Genomic DNA, 18,890 nt, shown 5'->3' on the forward strand with positions numbered 1-18,890 from the left:
TGCAGCTGAATTTTAGCAAAAGTACAATGTGTCTGATAATTCTTGTAATGTAAACGGCAGATTTAGAGAGTCTAGATTGGATATTTTGCAATCATATAAACTGGATTCTAGATTAGTAGGCGTGGGAGGCTGAAAATTTGAAGTATGTGCGTTTGTTGTTTTCTTATGAAAATTTTCACCCAAAATGTTAGCAATTTGTTGACTGTCAGTAACTGTGCTATTTTGAGTGAGTATGGCAGAAATTCTTGAATAATATATGTTTTCTTTCCTGACATGTGTTTAATTTTCTTCCAGATTTGGCTAGAAGGAGTGTCAGTATTCATGGATGAGATGTGGTTTCTCCAGAAGTCTTTTTTGCTTTGTTTGATTACATACTTAGATTTAGCTCTCAGTTTTTTTAAGTTGATGAGATTCTCTTTAGTGCTATCTCTGGGATATTTATTTAATGCTGCCTTACTTTGTCGTATAGCCAGAGAACACTGTTCTTTCCACGAAGGTGTTGCTTTACGAGTTAAAGAGTTAAAGAGATTGGTGTTTGTCCAATATTTATTTCAGCAGCAGAGATTACACAGTTATTGAAAGCGGCAATATTTTTATCGGCATCTTCTGATAATTCAAGCTGGTTTAGTTTGCTTTCAGTATGTATCCGGAAGCTATCCCAGTTGGCATTAGAAATGTTCCATTTTTTAAAGGTGTCGAAATGTTTTTCTACTTTTTCCGATATTAAAATAGGGACATGATTACTGTCATAAAGGTCGTCAACAGCTTTCCATGTAAGACTAGGATATATTCTTGGATGACATAAACTTTAATCTGTAGAGGAGAATCTGCCAGTAGCAATATAAAAATGGGTTTTGGAATGGTCATTCATCATATAAGTGTCAGTAATATTCAAAACACTTTCAACAGTCTTTCCTCGGCCGAAGGTTCTTTCAGAACCCCACATTGTATTGTGGTCATTGAAATCTCCAACAGGAAGAAAAGGCGAAGAAAGTTGGTATATGAGGTCCACTAGATCAGCTTCAGATATGCTATATTTTGGAGGAATATAGATGCTACAAACTGTAATTTTATTTGGGCACCAGATGTTAACGGCGATAGCTCATAGGTTTGTGCAAATTGGAAGATGTGTGGAATAGAGATCATTCATTTGATACGAATACGGACGTTTCACCGCTAGCCCTAACATAGTCAGTTCTCAAGCAATGGTAACCTACAAAACCCTTTAGATGTCTTTTGTGATCAGATTTGAAATTTGTTTCTTGTAAACACAGTATGTCGGCAGTAGTATCAAGGATTAACTTTTGGACGTGTTCAAGTCTGGGGTAAAACCCATCACAGTTCCATTGAATTAGATTGAATTTTACTAAAATGTTGATTTTTCGGAGAGTTGGGAGGTATCTAAGAAGTACTCTTCATCCTGGGGATCAAGTGATGAGAGGAAATTTAAACTCACCGTATCTGCTGTGTCAGACTGAAAAGCTAGTTTTTTAAGTTTTTTTGATAATCTTGTAAATCTGTACTTTAGTGACCTATCTGTTAGAGAAGGATAAACATTATATATGTCAGAAAGTAAAGATTTGATCTCATGTGTAAACTGTTGTGCTTCAGATAGTGGATTGTTACTACCGTAGCTATTTTCAAGGAAACCAATGAAATTGTCTACAGTAATAGAAAAAGAGTGTGATGACTTACTAAAGCAATCTTTTATTTCTTCTTTTGAGGCATCGGTGATTTTTAAACTGTCAGTTGAATCTTTTTTTAACTTCTTCCTAAGTTGTTTCGTTGGTTTCTTGTTTGCATCTTGGTCAGGAGGAGGCATTACAGATGAAATTTCTTCCTGTGTTTCTATCAGGTTGATTGCGTTGGAATCTACTGAACTTGAGAAGGCTCTCTTCATTCCAGGTACAGGTGAAGAAGGTGTTTCGTTTGTTGTTGTATTCGCCGTGGAAACTGAAGGAATATTTGTATTTGTTTGTGTGTTTGTGTTAGGACATTTGTTTGCTGTGTGTCCAGGCTGTTTACACAGAAAATATTTCATACGATCCGTAGACAGCAATATTCTGTGTGTGTTATGCTCACGTTGTATTAAAAGTGACGTTTAAAGCTCGAAGTTCTCAGTAGCTGGAGTAACGTAGACTTGTCGCCTAAAACTCAAAATATGCGCATACTCATCCCCTGGAATACCTGCTTTCAATAGTGATATAGGAGATATCATTTGTAGTCCTAAATCTTTTAGTGCACGTTCTATGACCTCATTAGGTAAAGGTGGATCGACATTTGATATTAATATTCTCTTAGCTGGAGAAATTAGTCCTCTTATACTTAGCTCAACGGAATTTACAGTTACTGTGAGATGCTCCAATATAAGCTGATCTACAAGCTCGGTTCTTGATAAGTAGATACACACTCGATTGTTTTAGATTTTCGATGCAAAATAAATATTTTTGGGACTAAAGATGTTTCCGATTGCTTTAACGTAGTCTAGTAGCACAAGATTAGGATGATAATGTATGATAAATGCGTGCTCTCTTTTTGGATAAACAGGTTTCGGTTTTGCTTTAGCTGCGGCAAGATATGAAGCTGTAGGTGTATTGTTTTCTTCGTTGTTTGTTGACATTGTGGATTTTGTTACAGTTGAAGTAGATTGCTCAATTTTGTTGCCCTTGTAGTTAAAAGCAACTGATTCAGGATTATCCATGATTATGGCTTTATTTATTTATTATCCATGATTATATTATCAACACACCATGGCGTATTCTTCTTCTTCAGGTGCCATCTCCGCTACGGAGGTTGGCAATCATCATAGCTATTTTAATTTTTGAGGCAGTAGCTCTAAATAGTTGTTTTGAGCTGCATCCAAACCATTCTCTTAGGTTCATGGCGTATTACTGGTTCATGGCGTATTACTGGTTGCTTATAAAATTGTCGTTAAGCTAGAGGTGATTTAAAAGGTATTAATGTTTCACTAATGATCACAAAAAAGTTCAGAGATAAACAAAATAAACAATTCGATGCAACAATTGTAGTCAAATTTTAAATAATATCTACCTTTCGCCTACTCGTAGACGGCAGTAAATATCAGCTTCCAATGCACTACACCTTTATGTTTAAATGTCCAAAAATTAGTTAATTTACAATCCAAATATTCACTTTAAAAATTAAATATCTATTCACAGAGTACAGAACGACCTTCACACGTTTAGGTAGAAGCGATCAATCCCTTTTGAATTTTGGTGTAGATATAAAATATAAATATGTTCATACATAATATTAGCGTTAGATACAAATTGTAGTGGCATAATTTTATTCTATAAAACTTATTCCAAAAGAGTAAAATTGCACTGCCCTATAATAATTGAACAGAATTCGATTTTAAATAGAAGGCGCAGAACAGAAAAAGATGGAAATATCTGGAGGTGGTCTATGGTCAACAATGGACAAATCTGGGATGATAAATATAATGATGATAATAATTTAACTACTAGGAAGAAGTGTATACCTATAAGCAGCTGAGCCACGAGATTAAATTAGGAAGAGACAATCAAACAACAGAGTTACACAGAAGAATAGAACTAACATTTAAGCTTACATTAAGGACAGCTTAAGGAAAACTGAGGGAAGCATATTTCTATATGCTTGAAAAGAAAGGTGTTTGGATCAACGTGTAATCTCAGTTCTAACGTATAGAGCAGAAACATTGAAGTCAATGTTGAATATATCCTTCAGTTAAGGAGGGGTATGGTTTGAAATATTTAAAATTTTTTATTATTTTAAATAAAAGTGCATACTTTCAAAAATACTCTCTAAAAATTTCAAAATAATCGGAGTAAACTTACCAGAGATACAGGGTGTTGAATATCCCTACCTTCGACTCGCTTTGCCGCGGCTTCGCGCCAGCACGCCGGAGCGTAGTGAGAAACGTTAAACAACTGTTCGCCTTCTCTTTTGTAGATTATTATCCAATTTAAAAAACATATTCCAATGTTCATCACTTTACGATTTGGCAGACAAATAAGAAGATGAAGATGCAGTTGTCAAAACTTTAAACGCATTTTTCTCAAAACTGCTTTTTTAAATGCGGTGGACATTGTTACTGAAAAACTACTCGGCCGATCTACCTGATATTTTGCACAGATTTTCTTTAGCCATTTCGTGAGGTAACAGCATCGAGATATTTTTCGTTTTGTGCTTATTTTTTGTTCAAAAATATTAGATCTGTTGGTTTTCACAAAATTTTTATCAAAAATTTCGTATTTTTGACTTTTGAATGATACCAAAAATTCAAAAATCATTAAAAATAAAAAAAACTCAACGATGTTGCCTCGTGAAACTCATAAGCTAATAAAATCTTTTTGAATTTTTTGTTTCGTATAATCCAGTGATGAGTTCTGATGTCCACCGCGAAATCCATTTTTTTTGAGCTGCCTGCCAAAATTTGTCGCCAATGGCTTATTTTTCAATATTTTGGATTGAATTTTTTCTTAAATATTCTTTGAATTGTACTTACTGTGTTTATTTAATTTAAAAATAAAATAATTCTACCATAGTTTCGAAAAAAATTCACAAAAATGTGCTTGATATGTTGATTTCAAACCATACCCCCTCCTTAAAAGAAATACAACGTTGCTGAAATGGAACTGGGTGAGACATGTTTCCACAATCAACGATGAAACGTCCGCCAACAAGGTGAGCGGGCAATATCAAGGGCACTCAACACACCTGGATTCAGGGTGCTCAAGATCGGATGCAATGAAATTATTTATGGGAGGCCTACGTTCAGCAGAGGACTTAAAATTGTTAATGATGATGATAATAAGTGGAGCCCTAATAATTAATGTAGCAATATATCTCTGATGCTACACACTCACACACAAGGTTATCTAATGCCACTCCCCTCTCTGTAATCACACACACACACACACACACACACACACACCATGAAAATATTTTTTTTAACCTTCCGATGACCAACCTTTTTTTGTGACACGGATGACCAAGGGGGGTGGGGGAAATGACCCCAGGTCAAAAATGTCAAAAATAATAATTAACAAAAAAATGAACTTTTTTTTTTAATTTTTTTTTATGGCATGAATTTTATGTCATTCAGCCAGTCACAACATGAGTATTAGTGTCATGTGTAGTGTGTATGTTGAGTAAGTGTCTTGTTACTTTGCAAAGTCGACGTCATTAGCGTAAAACTACTTGGAATTACACATTATAGACGGTATTTTACTAAACATCAACTTCAGAATATATTTTTTATTCGTAAAATATAGGGAATTTTTTTATTTTAAAGTATGAGGAAACAATCAGAGGAAGAAGAAGAAGACAACATTAAAGAAGGATGGTAGAGTATCGAAGAAAGTGTGCTGGCGACAATCTTTCTGGATGAATATCAGGATGGGGAGATCATAAACATCAAAAAAAGGAAAGCTGAAAGCATGGAGAGGATAAATGACCTCAGGAGGGAAAGGCTGGAGGAGAGCATACGGTTTCCAAATGAATCCAAACAAGAAAAAATAAATAGGAAATTGGAGGAATTAAATACAAAACTCGAAGAAATGTTCAATAAATTAAGCGAGCAGCTTAAAGAAAAGGTGGAGTTGGACAGCGATGTAAAAAAATTGATAGGGATTATAAAATCCACCAATAACAAAAAGGAGGAGGATAGTACAAACGAAAAAACACCAAACGAATTAAAATGTGACCACTGTAAATTAAAAGTGGAGCAAGAGAGGCAGAAACAAGAACAAGAAAAAATCAAAAGGGCCTTAAATATGGGGAGAGGGAAAAAAACTTTTATGAGCATATGCGACAATAAATGGGAAGAGAAACTATATGAAAAGACAAAGTGGGAACAAGCGGGTCTATTGGAAACAGTAGAAAAAAAGAACTGTCTAGTTTTTACAAAAAAGGACGCGAAAGATAAAGGCGTATAAAACGCAATTAAAGACGTAGGGGAGGACCTAGCGGAGATTCTAGAAGAAATAGAAGAGGGAGAAATAAATTACCTGGAGAACACCAGAAGAAAAGCAAATAAAAAAACAACATGGTATACTTTCGTTGCCAGATTAGAAAAAGAACAGGGGGGAGACGCATACGATATGGCAGTAAAGGCGATAAAGGAAATAAGGAAGGAAACAAACGAAATCCCAGAGGTCATGAGGGTCGTAGTCGCAAACGACCTTAATAAAGAGACTATAAGGAAAGCCCTCGAATATGTAGGACATGGAGAAACTATATCCTGGGAGATTTTAGTAAGAGGCAAGGAATTCGGTGCAGAGAGGAAAGTGGAACAAGAGGAAGCTCTCCTTATAAAAATGGACAAAGGAAAAAAATACAACGAGGTACTAAGTGAGATGAAGAATAAGATAGACATAGGAAAGATGGGGATCCAAGTAGACAGGTTAAAAAGAACAAATGGGGGGATCTCCTAGTAAAGCTAAAGGGGAGGGGAGCAGCACAAAAACTGAGGGCAGAACTTAACAACAAAATGCAAGGAATAAATACAACGATAAGGAGAAAGGAAAATTTCTTCACTATAGCTAATTTAGACCCAGGAGTGAGTGAGAAAAGTCTGAGAGAAGGGATCAAAAGCTATACGGGCATCCCGGAAGGAGAAATAAACATAAAAGTACTAAGGACGAACAAACACGGGGAGCAGGTGGCCACAAAAACCGTACGACCCTCCAAAGCAGAAGAACTGAGGAGGTACGGCACAATTAAGATCGGATGGACAAGATGCTTGGTAATGGAGAGGTACGCCCCAGTGAGATGCTTTAAGTGTCTAAAGTTTGGCCACAGTACCTACGAGTGTAAAGAGGAGAGCAGGGCGGATTGCTGTTATAACTGCCTGAAAACAGGACACACTGCCGCAAACTGTAACAATAAAGCATATTGTTCAGTTTGAAAAGAGGAAGGGCATAGAATGGACAGGATGGCTTGTATAGCCTATCGAGCCCTAGTGTACGGAAGGGGGGCTGAGGGAGAACCCCCAAGAAACGAATAAAAAAAAACGAAATAGACTTCCTGGAAATCGAGGGTGGACCCATATACAGCCCACCTAAGTTTTTTTTATTTATACAAATTTTAAAATGACTAATTTATTATTTTATAGATCTATTTTATTATTTACATTACCTATTTTAACTTTATGTTACCATTTTAACTATTTCTATTTACCTAACTATTTTATTTTTACACATTTTACCTATTTATTTTATTTATTCATTTTATCTATACTTATTTATTTATTTATTCTAGTTTTTAACTATTTTAATTTTTCAAAAAAAGGCGAATCCGATGCAGGGACGACTCTAGGGAACTGAACCAAAACGGACCTCAAGGATCAACCTGGTATACGGATATTGCAGGTGAACGTGGGCAGAGCACGTAGAGCGCACGATCTTGTCCACTTAAAAGCCTGCAAGCTGGAAACTGACCTGCTCATCGTCCCCGAACCAAACAAAAAAATAACATCGGACGGTGGATGGGTACAAGATAAAGGAAAAAATGTGGCGGTGCTCATGAGAAATAGGGATCTAGAGGTGCGGGGCATTGTCAGGGGCGGAAATCACATACTCATCAAACTGAGGGATTTCAGCCTCCTGGCATGCTACATATCACCGAACATCCCTATGTTAAGATAAAAGACTATTGTAGATGAGATAATGAGCGCCGCCACAAGCGAAAAAGAAATCTTGGTCGCCGGGGATATCAATGCTAAATCGAGGTTATGGGGTTCCCCCATAAATGACAAAAGGGGGAACTTTGGAACGAATGGATAGCCCAGGCTGGCCTCCAAGTCTTAAATAATAATAAACCAACTTTCGTAAGAGGGGCCAGCCAGACACATATTGATGTAACTATCGCAACTGAAGGGCTCTCCAAAAGAATACAGGGATGGGATGTCTTCGACGACCAGTTATTTACCTACCACCGCTACATCCAGTACGAGGTTAAGGTGAAAGGGAAAGTAAGACGGCCGATAGGAAACACCGAAATCTATTTTAACAAAACCACATACCTGTCGGAGGTCAGAAAGATCAATGAGGAAGAGATTTCTGACTTTGGCCAACTGAGAAGAGCATTAGAAAATGCAGCAAAGTTGGCCACCGTGAAGAAAAAGAATAACAAAAAATCCCCCTACTGGTGGACGGATGAGATAGAAGGTCTACGGGAAAGATGCCTCAGAGCTCGAAGGAATTACACGAGAAGCCAGGGCAACCTCGGGCTCAAAGAAATCTACAAAGAACTAAAGAAAACACTGAATAAAAAAATAAAACAAGAAAAAAAGGAAAAGTGGCAGACCCTGATAAAAGCATTGGATGAGGATATATGGGGTGATGCCTACAAAATTACCATGAAGTCATTAAGGATAATGGCCTCATATAAACTGGACGAGGACCAGCGGATGAAATCGGCTGAACTCCTCTTCCCCACTAAGGACATTCAAACTTTTACAAAAATCTTTCCAACGATGGTGGAGGAGTTCACGGAAGAGGAAATAAAAACCGCTGGTCAGGAGAGGAAGACGGGGAAAGCTCCCGGCCCCGACGGGCTGCCACCAGAGGCAATTAAGATAATAGCAACGGAGAAACCAGGTTTGATCAGAAGATTATGCAACGACCTACTACACAAGAAAGAGTTTCCCAGGGACTTAAAAGAAGCGAACCTTGTTCTACTCCTAAAGCCTGGGAAACCCCCCGATTCAGCATCCTCTTATCTTATCGGCCAATATGCCTCCTGGACTGCCTTGGTAAGTTCTACGAGGGACTTATCAAGAAGAGGCTGGAAGGCATGTTGGAAAATGAGAGAGTATTATCACAACAACAATACGGATTTCGAAAAGTCGATCGACCGTCGATGCCGCGACCTGGATAAGAGACACGGCTAGAGCAAGCAAAAAAGATGGTGGTCCTTGTTCTGTTGGACATAAAAAACGCTTTTAATTCAGCAAACTGGGGCCTCATAGTAGACAGAATCGTCGAATTTGGGGCTCCAGATTATGTGTCCAACATAATAAAGGACTATCTGTCCGAGAGAACCGTATGCATATCAAAAAAAAAAGAAGATGGAAATGACCGCAGGAGTACCCCAAGGGTCGGTCCTGGGACCCACACTATTGAACATACTATACAACGGGGTACTAGAAGTAAATAAGACGAGAGGAGTAAGAGCAATTGCATACGCGGACGACCTGGCTCTACTAGTAGAAGACGACATGAATTGGGGTATAAGAGAGAGAGTAAACAAATCAATTAAGACAACCGCGGAATGGATAGAAAGAAATGACCTAAAGCTAGCAGTAGAGAAAACAGAAGCGATAATCTTGAGGGGACCGAGAGATAGAAAAGATATAGTGTTTGAGTACAAAGGCTCCGAAATAAGACCACAGAAGACAGTTAAATATCTAGGAATTACTTTTGATGACAAACGGACATTCGGACCACACGTGCAAGAGGCATGTCGGAAAGCGGAAGAAAGGACCTCCACATTAAGCAAGTTAATGCCGAATATAGGGGGTCCTGGATCTCATAAAAGAGCGGTGATGTTGCAATCAATTTTATCCATCGCACTGTATGGGGCCCCAGTATGGCACGAGGCCCTGGAGAAGAAGAAATATAAAGACAGTACAGAGAAAACCTCTGATCAGGGTGTGCAGCGCGTACAGAACCGTATAAACTATTGCCTTACAGGTTGTGGCTGGTTCTGTGCCGGTGCACATTCTGGCCAGAGAAAGAGTCCGAATGTATCAGAGGGGTAACGGGGCAATTGGTTCAGGACCTCAAGAACGAAACAGAAGTTTAGAGATGTGGCAGAGGGAATGGGCAGCCGAGGTCGAAAAGACAGCCTGGACGAGATCTCTGATTGATTCCGGATGTAGTAAGGTGGTACGAGTGCAGACACAGGCGCGTCAATTACTACTTTACACAGTTCTCGACGGGACATGGATCGTTCAGATCATATACCTATCGTATAAAGAAGACCGCGGACGATCTATGCCCCGAGTGTGGAGTGGTGGATGACGCGCAACATGTCGTATTCGCATGCCCGGCATACCGTGCGGGTCGTACCGAGCTGCAGCTGGGTCTGGGGTCTCCTCTAGGCGAGCCTCACGAGCTTATGGATAAAGCTATCAATAGCAAGAGTGACTTCGACCTGGTCATTGCCTTTGTTACAAAAACAATGAAGCATAAAGAGGAAAAGGAGAGGCGACTGCAAGCAGGATGACCCTTATTATTTAGTTTTTAACGTGTTTGTGTTGTAGAGGGCAGCCAGTGTGGGAGGACCTTTTACATCCAACCTACGCTGACTGCTTTATCATGTTATTTTACTTTATTTTAATTATTTGTTTATTTAATTTTATTTATACAAATATTTTATCGATTTTACCTATTAATTTTATTTCTTTTATTTAATATCGTACCATAATTTTATCCATACAAAAATTTTTTATAATCGTTTTTCATTATTTCTCATAGGGAAGTCTATTTACGTAATAATTTATAAGGTATAAGTGTGAGAGTGAGTGTGAATGAATGAAAACATGAATGCCTGGAGTTACTCGTAATTGCCGACTGGTATCTTCTTGCTAGTTTCATGCTGGATGGGGGGCACCCCGGTTGCCTCACCCACACATGGGTTGCACGGGACGGTCGTCTTCACTGACCTGTCTTTTGCGAGGTGTGTGTGGGGTGGGGCAGCTAGGGGGTCACTTAGTCTGCGGAACGCACGCGAAAAATGCCAGGGGGGAGTTAAGAGTACGGTCGACGGGTCAGTGTATATACTCGCTAAGAGTGGTTCCAGACCCATCGGCTGGAGAAAGAGGAGGTGAGTTTAGTTGGTAGGCGATCCGGCACGGTGAAGCGTGGCGGATTGAATCCAACACACCTGGGACACCTTCCCAGACGATCTTCAGAAGATTCTCACCTCCCAAAAAAAAGGTGTATTTCGTCTAAGTCTTCGTCTGACTGGTTGTCTCATCTGGTTTCTGGCTAGTACATTTGGATGTAGTGTCAGTCTGTCTTCGTATTTCTGTGCGAAGTTAGTAAGGGTCTAATAATATTATTTGCAACGTACCATGGGGCATTTGTGATTATTCCAAGAACCTTCGACTGGAACCTCTCCAAGATTTCGATATTGGAGTTTGATGCAGTACCCCAAAGTTGGATCCCGTAACTCCATATTGGCTTCAAAATTGCTTTGTAGACAAGTACTTTATTTTTCATCGAAAAAGATGATTTGTGACCAATCAGCCAGTAAAGATTGTGTAATTTGAGACCAAGTTGTTTACGCTTCATACCATGAAAATATGGGAAATATTATGATGGACGGCTCCGTGAAGAAACCGAAATATCCGATAATCAACTTGGTTTTTATGAAAAACAGATAACCAACAGATGCAATTTTCATTATAAGGCAGTTTTTTAAAAAATAATCAGGAATAAAGAGTCACATGTTCATATAGCATTCACTGATGTTAAGAAAACATATGATAGAGTTGCACGAGATATTCAATGATGTGCACTCAATAAGAAAGCAGTCCCCGGTGAATATGTATATGTATAGATTGTGAGAGTCGTATAAAGGACTTACTACTAGTGTTAGGACAGGTGTGGTAGAGAGTGATTTTCATGTGAAACTAGGATTTCACGAAAGCTAGGTGCTTAGTCCTGATTTAATCTGATTAGTGTTGGATCAGATAGCAGCGAAACTACAGGTTAACATTCTTTGTGCTTAATGTATGCTGGTGATATAGTTTTAGTAGAATATAGTGAAAGCGACTTAAACCAAAACTAGAACGGTGGAAACAAGCTCTTGAGACAAAAAAGTAGTAGGACAAAGACAAAGAACAACTTAGAAGAACAAAGACAGAGTGTTTGGAATGTTCGTTAAAGATGTAGTTATTACAAATAAAATTTTAACTATGCATGGTAAAACGATTGTGAAAAGTAGGAGTTTTAACACCTAGGATCGGTATTGCAAAGTAATGAGGAAACTGATAAAGAAGCATGTAGTATAATTAGGTTTGAATAGATGAAGTGGAAGGAAAAGAGTGGTATGTTATGTAACAGAAAAATTTCAATGAACCTGAGGGGAAAATTCAATAAAATAACAACAGGACCAGCTAGGATGAACGGAACTGAATGATGGGTAATTAAAAGAGGAAAGAGGAAAGAAGAACAACTAATACATTTCTCGGAAATGAGAATTATTAGATATATGGGTGTATTGCAAAAAAGCATCAAATTAAAAATGATTATATTAGGGAAAGTTTTGGGTGGCAATAACTGTTGATACATTATGGAGCATAGCTTTGTACGGTAAGATCATGTTCATAATCGAGAAGTTAATCACCCAATACGAAGAATTTCTGATCTGGGGGTTCCTAAGAGGATTCGGACAGAAAAACCAGAGGAGGTTCTGGGGAAAACGCTTGGGCATAACGTGCTGATAAAGTGGTTGATATTGGTGTGATACAAAATAGAAAATTATTACGAAATGTACTTGAGGTGTCAAATATAAATCAAATTATATGTATAAAAAAATTACCTTATCTTTGGCAAACAGAAGTTGTTTCACAACTACGATGTCAGCCAAAAGTAAAACTCTAGTAATAGCACCCAGTAGACATCGTGCAGCTCTAACTAATGTGGTCCTATCGGGAGAGACTTCCTCGTCATGTACTTCACAGATATGCTCGATTGCTGAACCTACAAGGAAAAAACAACCTACATATAGTGGATATACCTTAATGATAAATAAATTAAAAACAAAACCTGTTGAGCGAAATACTTATATACAATTTTATATGTAATGTGTTCACTAAATTCTTGAGTCAACTTCAAAATACTAGCAACCTTAAGTAAAATTCCGATAAAAAGTGTTTCAATCATATAGCAATGGTCGAATAAGAGTTTATAGACCGAGAAATCATGGATTTTAAAAAAGGTATACTCATCACTAAAGAAATAGTGCAGAATTCTCTGTCAACGTAAGGCGTTGAATAAGTTGAAGTCACGGGCGTTTTTTCTTCTCCAGAAGAAAAATTAACAGTATTAAATTACAAACATATTCTTGTAATGGTTGGAAGAAACTCATGTTAATGTTCCGCTGTGGCCTTTCCGAAATCCAGACCTTAATCCCATTGAAAATGTGTAGACATAGTTGACAAACAAATTAAATGTAAAAAGCCTTAGACCTCCGAATACACTTAAAATATGGAAAGTAATTGAATGAATAGGCATCGACTAATATTGTAAAGTTGATTGGTACCGTTAACACGTATCGAATGCGAGCTAGGTAGTTTTCAAAAAGCAATTAGCAGAAAATTTATCGTTCATTAAGTAGATATAAATAAAAGTTTATTTATATATGAGTTAAGTTTTTTGTGAAAGTGGTACATACAAGTAAGTGATATACCTACATCATATTATCTACTTTTTACGTAATTATTTGAAACAATATACATTTTTATTGTATTATAATATACAATTTTATATACTAGTAACATTTTAAACAGATTTTCAATTTTATTGCGGTCTATACTGACAAGAACTAGAGTCGGTTACTAATAGGGGGACAGGGCCGCACTCACTCTTGCGGGTGATACCTGTTCTTCTAAAATGATCTCCACCGAAGCAAGCATGGATCAACAATCTCAACACAACATAAATTCACCGAAAAGCTACTCACAGGTGACAAATCAATTCAAATTCCCTTCAAGAGACCAGGCACTAGTCTTCAGTGCAATCGAAAATACTCCACTCCATGACTACCTAATCCTTCTTGGTAACATTATTCAACCTAAAAACATCATTTTCGCCTCCCGCCTTTCCAACAACCGGGTTTGCATGTACCTCGCGCATAAAAATATCCTAGATCAGTTTTTAGATTACTATGGCCAAATCACTATCAAAGGAGAACTTTTAAAGGCTAGACGACTTATAACACCAGCCGAACGAATTATCATGTTAAATGTATCCCCGACCATTCCACACCATGTACTTGAAAAAGGATTGCTAAAAATCGGTCTACATCTTGTATCTCCCATAACATTTCTAAAAATCGGCGCAAATCTTCCCGAGTACAGCAATATCCTAAGCTTTCGATGGCAAGTATATGTTAGCCCTCAAAATTTAACCATCCCAAGCGCCATAACAATAACATTTGAAAACACAAATCAAACAATATTCTTTTCTCAAGATGGAAACGTCTGTTTCAAATGCAAAAGATCAGGACATATGGCAGAGAAAATATATCTACGACACAACAAACTCCGCTAAGCTCTACAGCTTCAAATACTAGAACTGTAGCTGCTTCGGCTGCACAAATAACAATAGCATCGATTCCTACGCCAAACCTTTTTAGTACGACTAACCAACCTGAAACGTCCCAATCTAAACAAGCTCCAACTACATCATAACACCAATGTACCTTTTCAGAACATACTAAGTCAAAATTACCAAACGTAAATACAGAAGTAACCGAAAACAAAGACACTCGTTTAAAACGCTCTATCAGTGAAGTCGTCTCTCCAGAAACCGACAATACACTTTAAGAAATCCCATTTACAGTACCAAAATCTACAGCAACTCGAAAGAAGCCAAATACATCTAAACTTAAAGAAACTCATTCGAATGTATCCATTTTCTCCATGATAAAGCCTGCCAAAACCTTTATCGATAATAACGAACCACCATTTCCGCTGAAAAGTGATCAATTAGTCCTCCTCCTAGAAAACATAGCTGGATTATCGAACCCCATAATTCCAATAAATGACTTCACTTCTGATTTTAGAGGTCTCAGTGACATGTTAAATGAAATCCGTCCATACTTAAAAGAAAGATCGATAAAAACAAGACTGAATAAATTGTATAAAAAAATACTTGATCATCTTGGAGAGGCGGGCTCCGATATAAAAAGTGATGCATCACAGTCATCCTAGATCAGCAGCTGGTTTCCATCCATTGTTATATTCTTTTTTTTACATTCAACTCGTCCAGTGAAGTTATTGGTTGTGTATTTGTAACTCTAACGTTTACTTTTCAATTTAAACTACCGTCTAGTTCAAACGTTTTCACCGCTGAACTATTTGCTCTGTAGCGCGCCCTAAAACATGCAAACCTTTCAAATATTTTAAAGCTTCTGTTTCTCACCGACTCTCTCAGCTCTCTTCTCGCAATCCAGCATCTGTATCTTGAAAATCCTTAGATAAACTAATAAAAATTGAACTACAAATTGCTCAAGAGAACAACACAATTCCGAAATTTATATGGATCCAATCACATATAGGAATTATCGGCAATGAAGAGGCAGACAGAAGTTCTCGTAATGCAGCAACAAGTGCGAAATCCGAATTAGTGCGCGAGTGTGTATCTAAAGATCTCAAAACGCTTTTTAAACAAAAAGTGATCGGTCAGTGGCAACGCGAATGGTTTCTATCGCAATCTAAACAAAAATCGGTAAAACCAGATACACCACAGTGGAAAACAAGTGCTAGTTCGAGGTTTCTTCAAACGGTTCTAACGCGCCTACGTATAGGGCACACCAAGATTACACACTCATATTTACTTTCGGCCAGTGAACGTCCCATGTGTGTCCTATGTGCTACGCCTCTTACCGTCACCCATCTGTTAATTGAGTGTCCAAAATATCAAAGTGAACGTTCTATAAACAACCTACCAAACACTCTACCAGTTTTATTAGGAGAAACTGTCCAGTGAAAGACTTACTCAACTATCTAATTTCAATAAATATTTTGTATCAAATCTAGTTATTTTTTTATTTGTTAAAAATCATTGTTAACCTTTGTTTCTCAAGTAATGCATCCTTGTTCTTATTAAAAAAAAATTATCGATTAAGTCATCACGCCCAGATGGATGACGTCACTAGTGTGATATACATGCCAAAAAATTGTAATTTAAAAATAAAAATCGACCTGTTTCGGGAATTTATAATAATGTTGTTTATTTAGCTTATTATAATGAATGTATGCGTTATTTTATGGACGCACTGTATAATAAGTGTTAGTACTAAGTTCTGGTAAAACAACATACAAATGTACAACTAAAATAATACAGACCTATTGCATGTCTAAATAATCATAATTTAAAAATCAAAATTGCGTGCCACATCCCATAAGTAAATATCACAGAATTATTTTGAAACTTTGCAATTTATTACACCACTTTCAAGGTATATTTGAATTTAAGGAATCGAAGCAATTTCCAGAACAATGCCAGCGGAATTAGCAAGAACTTATAATTGGTCAATTAATATTAGCTTACCTCAAATAAGGGTTGCCACCCGGTTTGATTACTTTAGCTGAAAATAGTAATCATTGTTAACTCGAATTCTAGGGATCTCGTAAAAGCTACGCGAATAAAGCAAGAAAGATGGTCTGTTGGATTTGTGATTTAAATGAACATTGCTACCGTCCACGTAAAATACAAATACTTTAAACCAACATTTATTAGGTATAGTCGAATTGGATTATTAGAATACCGGTTAGAATAATATCCCGGTTTAAGGAATAGAAGTTTGAGGTCCAAAACATTTCCATTTACTCCTTAATAAATTTATCCGTTTATAGGAATATGTTTAAATAAAAGAATACCGCTTAATAGGATATTTTTCAGGCCAGCGAATAAATTGACTTCGACACGAAAATGGCAGAAAAAAAATAGAAACGTTGTTTTTTATTGATAAGTGCTCTGTCCATAAACCTGATGTGAGATTAAATATTGTAACAATCCGTTTCTTGCCCGCCAATACAACTTCACTTATTTAACCAATGGATCAAGGAATAATTTCTGATTTTAAGAGAAATTATAGAAAAGTAATTGCACGAAAAGTTAGAGTAAATATGAATTTTTATGACATGACCTCTGCAGCTAGTTCCAACGATGCGATAAGAAAAATTTCAATTTTCTGTGCTATTCATTTATATGATGCACAAAATTTGTAATATTTCCAAAAATGGCCTAAAAAATTGTTTCATTAAGTACAACTTTTTTAACGACGCAGAAAATAGTAGAAATTTTCACTTGTGGAAAATGAGGAAAACACCGGACTGGAGAAAATGGCAAACGAAGATTTTTCAAGAATTGTCTCTTTTAACGATAATTTGTCGGTCAAGATATTGAAAGAAGGAGTATCACCAAGCCACAAGCCCTTATCCCTTGCCGTACCGCTCTTCCATAGGCCGATCAGAGGTCAGTTATTCCAGACCAAGTCGTAGATTCTATTGAATTTTCTACTACGGCGTTGGCCTTTTATTAATTTCATGACCTGGCTGAGGCTCGAACCGTCGATCGCAAATCCACTAAACTTGTCGATCGACTGCGCCTCTGACTACTGGACTGTCTATACCGACAAATATAACAGTCTAATATTGTTTGCAATATGTATTTGGTATGGAGTAATGTGTTTGGCCAGAGAAACCAGTTTAAAAATATTTGTCCTATCTCTTACATGGTATTGAAATAATCTACTTAGATATTAATACTGTCTTTAATTACTTTTGGCAGTTCGTTATTCTGTAGGCCTTATAGATTTTCTGGGTATATTGTATAACACAAATCACTTCTCCAGGGTTCAGTCCTGACAGCTAGTGCGAATTTGTCAGTTCCAAACAAAGACAGTTATGTTATTTAGATAGTAGTCCAGTCGCCAGGGGGGGGGGGGTACAACGGCCTCCTTTTGTTCAGATGGACTTACCCAAGTTTTTTTCATGTATTTTGACCTGTAGAATACGAATTTTTTGGGTAACAGTTGATCCGGATATCGATAAGATTGTTATTGACCAAGAACTTGAGGAATTACATAACAGAGGTTTTTCACAAAACAAAAATTTTTTTTGTATTTTTTGGGTCATTCTAAGTAAAAAATGTTCTAACAAGTTTTCCCGTAGGATGCTCAGTTTTCGAGATAAACGCGGTTGAACTTTCAAAAAATCGAAAAACTGCAATTTTTAAACCCGAATAACTTTTGATTAAAAAATAAAATAGCAATTCTGCTTAGCGCTTTTGAAAGTTCAAGTCAAATTATATCGGTTTTGATTATTTGCATTGCTAAAAATTTATTGTGTTATTGTTAAACAAAGCTACAAACACCTAGTGCGTGAGTGATGTTTTCTATGATTTCTCATTTAAATTCTAACGAGTAGGTAGAATAGGTACTAGTGCAATCGAGGCTATTTCTACGTAGCATGCGTTAAAATGCATGTAAAGGCACGGGAAACACTATGTGTTTATAGCTTTGTTAAACAATAAAAAAATAAATTTGTAGCAATGCAAATAATTAAAACCGATATAATTTGACTTAAACTTTCAAATGCGGTAAGCAGACTGGCTATTTTAATTTTTAATCAAAAGTTATTCGGGTTCAAAAATTGCAATTTTTCGATTTTTTGAAAGTTCAACCGCGGTTATCTCGAAAATTAGCCATCCTACGAAAAAAATTGTAGAAACATGTTTTGCTTAGAATGACCCAAAAAATACCAAAAAATGTTTTGTTTTGCGAGAGATCGCGGTTATGTAATTCCTCAAGTTCTTGGTCAATAACAATCTTATCAACATCCGGATCAACTGTTACCCAAAAATTTCGTATTCTACGGGTCAAAATACATGAAAAAAACTTGGGTAAGTCCATCTGAATAAAGGAGGCCGTTGTACCCCCCCTGGCGACAGGACTATAGTAGCTAATGATTAATTTAATTTCTTTTTATATTCTCAATATAGGTGTATAGGAGTGCGTTCAACTACATCCTGTAAGTACTCTTTAAAATTATATAAAACAGAGTCATTTCACACGAATTTATTATTTATCATAACTCGGCTAGATATAAAAAACTCAAAGTATTCGTTATGTATAACTGTTAC

At 36.9% G+C, this 18,890-nt stretch overlaps 1 protein-coding gene across 1 annotated transcript in view; it reads right to left on the reverse strand.

Annotated features, from left to right (window-relative positions):
• Window positions 1-18,890, reverse strand: part of LOC114335921 (alpha-catulin) — a 251,727-nt gene that overhangs the window by 217,071 nt on the left and 15,766 nt on the right. The window contains exon 3 of the mRNA XM_050653033.1: window positions 12,559-12,719. Within this exon, the coding sequence (XP_050508990.1) occupies window positions 12,559-12,719 (161 nt within the window). The remainder of the gene's footprint in view (window positions 1-12,558; window positions 12,720-18,890) is intronic.

This window comes from Diabrotica virgifera, chromosome 6, assembly GCF_917563875.1.
Source record: "Diabrotica virgifera virgifera chromosome 6, PGI_DIABVI_V3a".
Lineage (NCBI taxonomy): Eukaryota > Metazoa > Arthropoda > Insecta > Coleoptera > Chrysomelidae > Diabrotica > Diabrotica virgifera.